This window comes from Typopeltis vanoorti, chromosome 24, assembly GCF_054136105.1.
Source record: "Typopeltis vanoorti isolate ZY-2024b chromosome 24, IOZ_Tvanoo_1.0, whole genome shotgun sequence".
NCBI lineage: Eukaryota > Metazoa > Arthropoda > Arachnida > Uropygi > Thelyphonidae > Typopeltis > Typopeltis vanoorti.
Window position 1 is genome coordinate 50,752,713 of NC_143572.1, and position 12,509 is coordinate 50,765,221.

Sequence of the window (12,509 nt, forward strand, 5' to 3'; positions counted from 1 at the left end):
TGTATTCGTAGTTTTGTCACCTTTTTATCACTCTTGATTTTCATAACAAATTTGTCAAAACAGTTATTTTAGCTATTATTTAAGATAGTAGCATCACTATCAGATTCCTGTTGTAGGTGTGCAAGATAATGGCATTATTGCCAAATCTTATATTTCAGCACAGCTAATTGCATCTGTCCATCTAGCTTTTGATCTTCCTTTGGGTATTTTTCCATTGAACACCTGTTTTGTTTACCTTTCCTTTCTCATTCTGTTTAGGTGGGACATCACTTGAAATTTGCTTTGCTCACACATTCTGAAATGATAATATCAAGTTGCTTTCTAATGCTTTCATTTTTTTAATATGTTCTGCCATTGATGCCATCTCTTTGCGCCCATGATTTTTATTTGGGACTCTTATTTGTGGCTCATCTTTCATTGACTGCTTTATTTCCAACTCAGCTTTTGGATCTATAAGTTTACAAGTCATTTGAAACACTGTCTTATACTGCTAGTTTAGCATTTTGACTGATTTTTTTCTCTTTTCCAAAAATAATTTGTCTATTTTCATATTTAATTTGCTATCTTTACTAAAAATTGTGCCTAAATAGCTATTTTTTTTAGGTTTTCAATTAAGAATGCATTTGCTGTTTCTATGTTCCTGCCTATTTGCAGGAATATAACAGGATTTTTCATCTTTAAGACAGACAAACTGGCTACACATAATTAACAGTCACATTGCATTTGCTTCATAGCTCCTTAGTTGCTTTGTCTAATTCCAAACAGTGACATCACTGCTTATTTTTATGATTTTTGTCTTTTTATTTCTGATTTTATACCAAATTCTGAATCTGTACTGCAGTCATTTAGGAGTGTGTAACATTTGCATACAAAGTAAAAGCTGAGCTGAATATCCCCAGGTTGATATATCAGGTTTAATGCCACTTTCCTTCATAATAATGTGATCCATGTCAATGATGAGTAAGACTAGAGAGATAAGTACACACTCTTGTCTTACACCCGATTTTCATCAAATCACCTTTCTGCCACCTTCGATTCTAACTGCTGACTTACAACTTAAATATATGCTCTGTAACATTTCCAACAGCTTTTTCTTTGGCATATAGCTTTTACAGATTTTGAATCTTGTCATATTCCCATGATTTCTGAGCTGTTTATCATAAAATGAAAATCTTGCCCTGATGTCACCTAATAGACTGAACCCAGCTTGTTTCCCTCAAGTTTTTCTTTCATAATTTTCTTAGCCTCTTCTCAATTATGCTTACGTAAATCTTGCTTACAATATTCATAATTACAATACTCAGTAATGAAATTCCTCTGTAATTCTCACACCTGTTTCCCTTTTTATAAATTGGTGCTATGAGAACTCTACCCCCCTCCCCCATCTAGAATTCGACCTTCTGATCGTGCATTCTGAATTATGGCAATAAAAAAAAATTATATCTCCATTCAGCATTTCTGATCAGATATTTTCTGCTCCAGCTACCTTTCCACATTTTAGGTTTCAAATGTTTTTTCTACCTCATTACTGAGATAGAAAAAGCCTTTATTCTGTTATTGATTATATCATTTAATAATCTTTCAAGAAATTATTCCAGAATATTTTTATCTTTAATTTTTATGCTACATTTATGATATCCGATTTTCCTTTTATTCCTCTTTCCTTCATTTCTGTGCTTTTTACAATATTAAAAAAGAACTTGATATTATTTATATTCAAAAGTGAGTAAAACAGAGCCTGTCTAGAATAGCATCCAAGATGGTAACTTCAAAACAGAATAGGACATGGGAAATTAGTAAAGCAATGTAGTTGAAGCAAAAATGGTATGAAAAAGGCCAGTGACTAAGATGATGATGATGATAGTAGATGCAGTGAGGAGCACTTTTAAAATATTGAAAAGTAAGAAGTGATCCAGTTAGAGACTTCACATATTATAGGCAAGTTTGGAACAAAATTGTTTTTCCAAACTGGTAATAAACTCGGTACTAAATATACTTCTAAAAGGGTGCAGAAGTTATCTCTGTCTATAATTGCATGAATTCTTAACCTATGAAAAAGCAAATAAATGTTCACTTACACAAAAATATTGCTTCTGCATTCATAGAATTTTTCCTTCAGTATGTCATGAGCATCTTCAATGTGATTTGCAAAATGGATCAATAATAAAAGCATATATGGAAGAAAAATTAAATGCAGATATGGAAATCAAGTTGTAGAGCTGCACTGTCCCACAATGAGGATAACCGTAGATTATCAGATATGTTCATATTAGGATGAGATAGTAAGTAAAGAACATTCTTTTATGCAGGACTTCAGTATTTTATTCACTTAAGGCCTTGTACAGGGTGTCCCAAAATTCACGCAAGATTTAAATTTAGCGCCATTTGTGCGGTAAAGTGTTGCCAACGAGAAAAAAAGACAGCGTGACAGCTGACAGTTCAGGGTTATTAAAAATGACTACACACAGCGAAGAGAGTTCGTTGAATGGATTATGGAACAACAACAAGTGGATGCTTATTTTTCGAACAAAATCATCTTCAGCGATGAGGCTTATTTTCATCTTGATGGCTTCGTTAATCGACAAAATTGTCGCATTTGGGGTTCAGAAAATCCACGAGTGATTGTTGAGAAACAAATGCATCCACAACGTGTCACTGTTTGGTGCGGATTTTGGGCTGGAGGCATCATCGGTCCATTCTTCTTCGAAATTGCTGCTGGTAAGGCAATAACAGTTAATGGTGCTCGCTATCGCGACATGATAATTCAGTTTTTTTGTGCCTAAATTGCAAGATATGGATGTGGACGACATGTGGTTTCAACAAGACGGTGCCACATGCCATACAGCCCGAGAAACAATTCAATTACTGCATGAGTCAACGATTTCCTGGTCGTGTAATTTCCCGTTTTGGTGATGAGAATTGGCCGCCCAGATCATGTGACTTAACGCCGTTGGACTTTTTTCTTTGGGGTTTTTTGAAGTCTAAGGTTTATACCAACAAGCCCACGACCACCCACGCCTTGAAGGAGGAAATTGAGCGCTGTATCAACGAAATTCAGCCGCATTTATGCCAAACGGTCATGGAAAATTTCGACAAAAGAGTGCGTATGTGCCAACAAAGCCATGGAGGCCATTTACCCGATATGCTATTCCATGCATAACCCTATACTGTATACTTTATGAATCAATAAGAAATTACAATTTTTAATTAAAAACCTGTGTTTTCTATTAAAATTACTTCTTGCGTGAATTTTGGGACACCCTGTATATGTAGAAGTGATATCATGCCCTGTAAGTCCAGACTCTTCCATTTCATGATACTTGAACACAAGTTCTTAATCATCCACACCAGCAATATACTGTACTGGTCCAATAGTTTTTTATTAATTGGGATTATTATTTAAGATATATCCATTCTGATAGTGAGCATCAAGCATAAAGAAATGCAGGAAAAACATTCCTTAATGAGACTATATCAATCTTAATTTTTATCCTAGTTTTTCCATTAAATAATTAATTATTAATTAACATTTACTACGGACTTTGAATATTAATATTTCATTTTTAGGAATATATAATCTGAACTGCACATTGAATAATAATGAATTTGAAGATTTAAACTCACCTTGGGAGCCTAGCCTAACCAGTTAAATTTATATATTTATATATCAAAATCTTATAATGCTTCTGCTCTTAATTCTAAAACTTAACTTTTCAATAGGAGATGCTGCTGCGGCGCACCTTAGGAGAGGAAGTTGCAATGCCAACATCTCCTACTAATTCTAATCCTGAAGTTCCTCCTGCATCAAATACAGATCCCTTCCTTGGCGGAACGGACTTCCACTCTCGTCAGGAGAGTGCTGATAGTGGGCTTGGTTTAGGACCTAATTATAGCTTACCCCACACTCCTGAAGATTTTCTTACAAACATGGAGGAAGGTAGTGAGGCAGCAGCAGGAGATGGTAATAATATTATACATCATATATATACATATATATTTATTAATTTATTTATTTTTCTTTCTTTCTCTATTGCATATAGCATTTCTTATTAGGATAAATATTTAACTGGTTATAGATAGGTCATACAGTTGATCCTTGAAGAATGTGGGTTTGAACTGTGTGGTTCCACTTACTCGCAGGTTTTTTATTAATAAACATATTGGAACATTTTTGGAAATTTGCAGCAATTTAAGAAAACTCGCAGACGAACCATGTAGCTTAGAAATATCGAAAAAATTAAGAAAATGTTAGGTATGTCACGGATGCATAAAATATATGTGGACACTAGTCTATTTTATCATTTACTACCATTAAGTATACACAATTCTATTATAAAAAGTTAAAATTTATTGAAACTTATGCACACAGACACTTACAGACCGTACATGGCCATTTGTAGTTTAGATAAATGTAAACAAAGTAAGGATCCAGTAATTAAATCATAACTGCATAAAATTAACTGTTGTTAATTAGTTAAATTAATTAGCATAAAATAAAAATTTTATAATGACACATTCATTAGTGTATAGGCTAGGCTACTGTAAAGCAATTATATCAATTGCACTAGGCTACCATAAAGCAATCATATTGCTGCTGCTTCATTATCAATGCATGAATCGTTCCTGTAAATAGATATGAATAATTTTTTTTTCGCATTATCTTTTCATTTTTGATGTCTAGTATTATTAATACATATAACATCAACGATGTTTTGTATCTATTAAGACAATATTAATGTGGGTACTGACAGCCATACAATTCATCTTGTAAACAGACAACATAAACTTACAGTATTGATAAATACAGTACAGTACTGTAAATGTATTTTCATTATGATTTTCTTTTCTCTAGCTTACTTTATTGTAAGAATATAGTATATTATACATAGCTTATACAAATTTCATATATATTCCTTATAGAGTCAAATTTCAAGAATATAGTATAATCATACACACCGTACAAAATATGTGTTAATCGACTGTTTATGTTATTTGTATGGCTTACAGTCAACAGTAAGCTATTAGTAGTTAAGTTTTTGAGGAGTCAAATGTTATACCCAGATTTTCGAACAACATGGGGGATCATTGTCCTTAACTCCCATGTTGTTCAAGGGTCAACTGTACATTATAATTTTATCAAACAAGACAAAAAAAAAAAAGCTTGCTTTTTTTATAATTCAGAAATAAATACTGGGAACAGGAGGAGAAATATTTTCTCTTGAATAATAACTATTTCGTAAGTTGAGAAGGAAATCTGTATGTTTACGTATATTTGCTGGTACTGGTTGATTGAGTGAATAATATACAGATTTCTTTCAAATTCAAACCCACAATGAATAGGTTGAGGATTTGAATTCCACTACTAGAATGATGCTTTTGAATGTCTTTAGGTGGGAAATAAATTTTATTACCTGCTGTGAGTCCATTGTCTCGCTTATTGGAGGCCTAAAGTTTCTTCAAAATAAGTTCATTATTTGATTTCTAGAGCAGGGCTTCTGAATTATGTTAAAAAATATAAAAATTAAAAAATGAACAAAAAATTTAGACTACTCAAGAACTAATATACTTTACGGTTTTGTGGATGTGAGTCACATAATATATATCTACTCTATATATATAAAAAGATAAGCCGAAATTCGAAAGGTTTTTATGTCACGTTTTTTGTCTCCGGCTTACCAGCCTGGAACTCGGGGTTGGGCATCAGAGCCCCCCCCCCTAGTGTGTGTGTGTGTATATATATATATATGTATGTAGAAAGTTTTTTAACTTGGATATATTATGTATTCAAGATATCAAGTAGTTTTATATAAACTTGGCTTTTACTCCTATTTCCCAAGTAAGCAAACAGACAAGAAAGTGAAGTTTGCATCTGCACGTAGTGCAAGTCCAAGGCAACTCTTGGTAGTGCCAGTCAAGACAACTCGTGGTAAAGGTGGGTAAAGATCTGATCACTTTCCTTAGTATTTTTCCCTTAATAAAGCGCATCCCCTTGTGGAGATGTATGATGCTGAACATTAAAGGCAATGGTCACTACCCATACCGGTCTCGACCTTTATTGAGGTCTCGTCAGTGGGAGCCAGACCTGAAAATGCCAAGGTTGAAGTAATGCAGAGCTCATTCTGAATTTTACCTAAAGAAGTTACCACAAAGTGCTTTGACCTTATAAATAAAATCTCAGGATGAGAGATAGATGTAGAAAGTTTTTTAACTTGGGTTTATGTATTCAAGATACCAAGTAATTTTATATAAACTTGGTTAATCCTATTTCCCAAGTAAGCAAACAGACAAGAAAGTCAAGTTTGCACCTGCACGTAGTGCAAGTCCAAGGCAACTCTTAGTAATGTCAGTCGAGGCAACTTGTGGTAAAGGTGGGTAAAACTCTGATCACTTTCCTTAGTATTTTTCCCTTAAAGGTCGAAACCGGTATGGGTAGTGACCATTGCCTTTAATGTTTAGCATCATACATCTCTGCAAGGGAATGTGCTTTACTAAGGGAAAAATACCAAGGAAAGTAATCGGAGCTTTACCCACCTTTACCACGAGTTGCCTTGGACTTGCACTATGTGCAGGTGCAAACTTGACTTTCTTGTCTGTTTGCTTACTTGGGAAATAGGATTAAAAACAAAGTTTATATAAAATTACTTGGTATCTTGAATATATATATATATATATATATATATATATATATATATTGCTTTGAAAGAAGTCAAAAGACACCATAGGCTGAGGAACAGGCCCGTTCCGTACCGGGGTGCAACGAACCCCGGTGGCACAATTTAGGGGCGGTAACGTAATGTATTATTGTACTTTGGGATCTTTTAATTTTTTAATGGGGGGATACAAAAATTTTGCGCCCAGGTGGTGCAAACCCACAGAACAGCTCTGGTGAGGAACAAACAGCCAGTACTCACCTTAATAAGATGTAGGGCCTCCTTTTGCTGCAATGACTGCAGCAGTTCTACTGAGAATACTTTTCCACAATTGTACAATAGCGATCAATGAGAATTTTTGGATCATTCTTCCTGTAGGCTTGCAGTGAGGTCCTGGATTGTTGTGTGTGTGTGTGGGGGGGGGGGGACATCCCTTGACCTCACATGATGCACTAGTTCATCCTATAGATGCTCAATAGGGTTGAGATCAGGACTCTGTGGAGACCAGTCAAGTGTGATGTAGTTCATGTCCACAAACCATGCAGTTACATCAGCAGCCTTATGACACAGTGCATTGTCCAGAATGTTCAAATACCTCTTGAAGTTCAATGTTTGTGGCACCACAAACAGAGATACAAGGCCAAACCAGGAAAACTAGGACCATACCATCACACAGCCACCTCTGAATTTCATAATTGGAGTTACACACTCTGGCAAGAGACATTCAATGAGCATCCACCACACCCTTCCATCTGCTCAGTAAAGAGGGTAGCATGATTTGTTGCTCTATAAACTCTGCTTTCCAAGCTTCCATGCCCCACTGTACAAGCTCTTTGCACCACTGAACACAATACTGCATATTGGTTTGGGTAATGTGGGGCTTGCATATTGCAATCCTACCATTGAAACTCATGTTGTGAGCCTGTGTTCTGAATGTTCTTATGCAGATTCTTGTTCCAATTTATGTCTGGAACTCTGCATTCAACATGTCAGCCGAAGAATGGCGATTTTTACATATTATCCTTCATAGCACCCTACAGTCACATTTGGTGAGCGTGGTGGGTCATCCGCTGTTAGTTGCACTTGCAGTTGACTCTCTACACTTCTATTTCAGTATGTGGTATCACTGGTTGTTGACCTAGGATGGCCCAATTTGTTAACAATTTGCCAAACAGATAGGCCTGCAACATGGCATCTTATCACAACACCTCTTTCAAACTCCTTCAGTTCCTTTCTCACAACCATTTCACCCAGACAGAGTTGCACTGACTTGAGAGTATCATATTCCTCTCATATATGATACTCTCAAGTATCATATATGAGAGTGGTTATAAAATTCTTTATAAAAGAAGGTTTAACACCAAAAGAAATTCATTCGAAGTTCATAAAAGTCACGTGTTTACTGGCTGCAAACACATGGCATGATGCACCTTGCCCATGAGGATGTCCATCGACTTCTTTCCAAGCAGCATGTGTGTGTGTGCGCGCACGCGCACACACACACACACACACACACACAAAAAACAATTGGAATTGAGCCTCCATAGTTCAGTCAGTATCAATAATGCCCTCTTATTTTGGAAAAGCCTGGATTTAAATCCCTGGAAGCTATTTTTCATCCTGAAAAACAGGTAAACTGACCAGAAGAATACATGCAATTTACATACATAGCAGGATGTGCACATAATTTAACCACCCAATCATGAACAGTAAACATGTTTCTAAACAGGCAAGTAACTTGTCTATGAGTCTATGACAGGCTACTTGAAGATAACATAAAAAGGAAGATGGGATGCAATGAAATATATAATTGGAAATGTCTAGATTTTACACTTTGTAGAATTAGCAAACTCAGAACACATATACAGGTTGCAGAAAAACAAGCATTATGGTCTTAGTTATACCTGCACTAATTTAAAACAACCTTGCCCTTTTTCTTGGAAGGGGTCATTTCCAGAAAATAGTATACGGGGGTGGTCTGAAAAGTTCTCGGCCTCTACCATAGATGGCAACACTCTCAGCAAGAGATTTTTTTCTAAGTTGGTACATCTGTCATAAGCATCCATGTGATTGCAAGTCATTCTATCAAGTAGTTTGTTTTATACAACTGTCTGAAGCAAAAGTGTTGTCTGTATCCCTTGAAATGGATAAAATTGAGTATCGTGTGGTTATAAAGTTCTTTGTAAAAGAAGGTTTAACACCAAAAGAAATTCATTCGAAGTTCATAAAAGTTTACGGGCACTCTTCTCCTTTGTTTTCAACAATTAAGAAATGGGCTGCTGAGTTTAAATGTGACCGTACCAGCCTTGAAGATGATCCATGTGAAGGACGTCCAAAAAGTGTAACAACACCAGAAATCATTGATCAAGTGCACGATATGGTAGTGGATGACCGGCGAGTCAAAGTGCATGAAATTGCTAAGACTATAGGCATTTCAAAAGAATGTGTGGGATATATTTGCATGAAGAATTGCAAATGAAAAAGCTTTGTGCAAGATAGGTGCCACGCTTGGATGGTGCACATAATCAGCACCATCCAAGTGCTTAAAAACACACTCACATGAAAATCTCTGAACAGTGCTTGGAGAGTTTTAACAAGAATAAAACTGATTTTGTGCTTCGATTTATTACTATGGATGAGACCGTGTGTTATGTGAATCCCCCTCCATCCCACCCATGAACAGCTATTGGCTTATAGTACTGTACATTAGTATTATTACTATAAATAGGTGTACAGTAAATAATGTAGAAATTTTGATCTACAAACCAAATGTGGAACTTTTTTTAAATCACTTTAATCAAGCTTGTAATAAAGAGAGAGGTTGCACACCAACTTAAGACAAAACATCATTTTCCACAGTGGGATTTGAACCCACAGGCTCTTGGTTGGAAAGCAGATTTACTAATTGCTTAGCCAACCAGACTGACATAAGATGACACTGCTGACTAAAAAAAAAAAAAAATTTGGATTTAATTTTGAATTTGGCCTGATTTGTTTTCAGAGATAACAATATAAATTCCAGAGGCTATGTAAATAAACTTAGAATTGGTGTAAAGAGTACCACAAACAAATTGAAGATGACAGTGGCAATTATAAAAATTGATGATATTTACAGATATTCTGGATATCTATATTTATGTATGCATGAATCTTATTGTATCAGGCTTTGACACAATATTTATGATTATTCTGGGCAAGTGTTGTTTTTTTTTTTTTTTTTTTTTCAGGAATAATTTGTTGGACTAAACATGATTTTCCAAGGAACATGTTGAAAGACTCAAGTGTTGAAGATTTTTTTTTTGTCTGTCACTGTTTCTCAGTCTAAATTTAATTCTTCTATCATTAACTGTGCATTTAATCATCTAATTTGATGATTTTGTAGTCACTTAGTTCTTTTGTTATCATCCCTCTTTAAACCTTTTATGCCACTCAAATACACTAGACCTTTTCATAGCATCATCACCATAAACCACTCTTAATACACATCTAGAGTTTCACTTGCACTTTTGCCTAACTTTGCACAAAAATTGACGTTAATACACTGTTCTAAATATCATTTGCTCATTTTTTTTGCCGAAAGCAACAAACACCGGTATGCATGTGCAAACTCTACTACATGCTGTCAACTACTGGCTTGATTGTTTTTCCACAACTCAAGGCAGTAGCACAGGCATGTCCAAACATGCATAATCACATAGTTTTGCATGATTTTCCTTATGCAAGATAATATGAGGCCATTCTAGGAATTTAATTGTAACACCTTGTAACACTGATTATGAAACCAGTATATTTATTGTCTCTTACATCTTTATGCTAGTGTATTATCTATGCTGTAATTATAGCTGAAGCAGGTCTAATTACTTCAGCTCTAATTACAGCCAAGCTTTACAAGCTTGTAATTATATATAGCTGTAACTGCAACTAAGCTTCTCACTTCGATTATCTTCTTTCAGCATTAATAAAATGGTCTTTTTTCAATTATTCAAATGTAAGTGACTGTGGTACTTTCATTATTCATATCGATTAGTTGTGCTTTGGCAAAATTTATTAATATATTGAACTGTTGCTGATATGAAATTGTCATATAAGGCACACTTTCTCAACCACTTTGTTGATTTAGATCTGAACACAATAAAATTTAGATCATACATAATACAAAAAGGTTTTTATGTTTTAAAAATGTGTTTATTTTAGACACTAGCCATCAGAACAGTGACCTAAGTATGGATAATATTCAGGGCACAAATCTCGATCTTGGCACAGAAAATATGGATTCTGAAGATCTGGTTCCAAGTTTACAGGTAATATATTTTATTGCATTTGTGTATGTCAATAATGTCAAATGGCTCACAAGTAACCATTGTATTTTCTATAATTAGTATTTTTCTGTAATAGTAACAACTGGTTCATATGCATTATAATAGTAAAAATATTTGCGCAGTAACTAGAAGAACAAAAATAGATTTTGAAAAACGTTCTACATCCACTTCACAAACATTCATGGTCTTAACACAAACATAAATAATGTGCACCACCAGGCATCACTACATCTATTATTTCTCACAGATCTTCCAGCAGCAGCCTAACACTTACTATCTACATTCCTTCTGTCACAAGAGCAGTACTTGCACTCATCATTTGATGAGTGCAAAAAAATAGGATATTCTAGGTCTAACATTTTAATAATCACATCTTATTATCTACGTTAACTATATAGATACACTCTCTATGATTCCTTGTGTCACAAAAGCAGTACTTGAACTCATCACTATCTGATGAGTGCAAAAAAATGGGAGGATCTCATTTCCCATTTTCCCACTGTGGGTATTAGGCTCAATGGCCTGTGACAGGCCATTGAGCCTAACACACTTAACTTCTTTGAAATGTGATTAATTTTGTGATAGAGTGGTTTATCCCGTCTGCACAGTATGTTCTTCTGGCTGGTTTGCCTGTTTTACAGGATGAAAAACTCAACTTTCTTGGAGGGAAAAAACCCTACTACCACCATATGAGACTAGCTAATTTACCTTCAGTTGAAAAGCCAATGGACATTGTTGAAACTGACTGAGCTACAGAGACTTTAATAATTGTATATATCAAAATGTTCCATTTGTTTGCTATCTGTATTGCTCTCCAAATTCTGATAATCACTCTGAGATTGTTTTGATTAGGTATTGACACTTTACTTTTTCATCACCAATTCTGCATCCAAATACAGTGGATATTAGCTCTTCAGTTGGCAACTCACAGCATAACTTTTTCAGTGTCCTTCTCTGTGAAAATATCCTTTTCTCCAGTCACTCTCAATCTTATGTACACTATTGTAAAGCCAAATGGAATGAATGCTATGATTTCTTCTTTCCATGGTTGGAATAGTTAAAATAATTTTGCTGGAATAAAGGCCTACAAATATGTAGCATGGTGCACAGTGCTACTGCTACATTGGATGAAGAGTTAGGGTTCATGAAAATGAGGTTGAAGAGCTCTTGCATAACCTGGATAAGAATTTGTCAATAGGGACAGGTGAAATATCAGCCCATATGCTAAAGGAATGTTCAGCTGAATTGGCTAGGCCTTTTCACTCATTTGTATAACTTGAGTCTCAGCTCAGGAATGATACCACCAGAATGGAAGGAATGTATGATAGTTCCATTGCATAAAGGTGGTGCAAAAACTGATGTGTCTAACTACCAACTATTAGTATCTCTGGTGTGGTAGTGAAGATTTTAGAGAAGTTTGTAAGAACTCGCATACAGAAATGGGTAGACAAGCATTCTATACCCTGCAGGGAACAGCATGGGTTTACTAAAGGAAGGTCATGTTTTAGCAATTTGCTCATGTTTTATAACAATGTTGCGG

General features: G+C 35.1%; 1 protein-coding gene across 3 annotated transcripts in view; it reads left to right on the top strand.

Annotated features, from left to right (window-relative positions):
• LOC150093189 (transcriptional coactivator YAP1-like) overlaps window positions 1-12,509 on the top strand; it is a 241,776-nt gene that overhangs the window by 216,227 nt on the left and 13,040 nt on the right. For all 3 annotated transcript variants that reach the window (XM_090413261.1, XM_090413263.1, XM_090413262.1), the window contains 2 exons: window positions 3,721-3,961; window positions 10,845-10,951. In XM_090413261.1, the coding sequence (XP_090269387.1) occupies window positions 3,721-3,961; window positions 10,845-10,951 (348 nt within the window). The remainder of the gene's footprint in view (window positions 1-3,720; window positions 3,962-10,844; window positions 10,952-12,509) is intronic.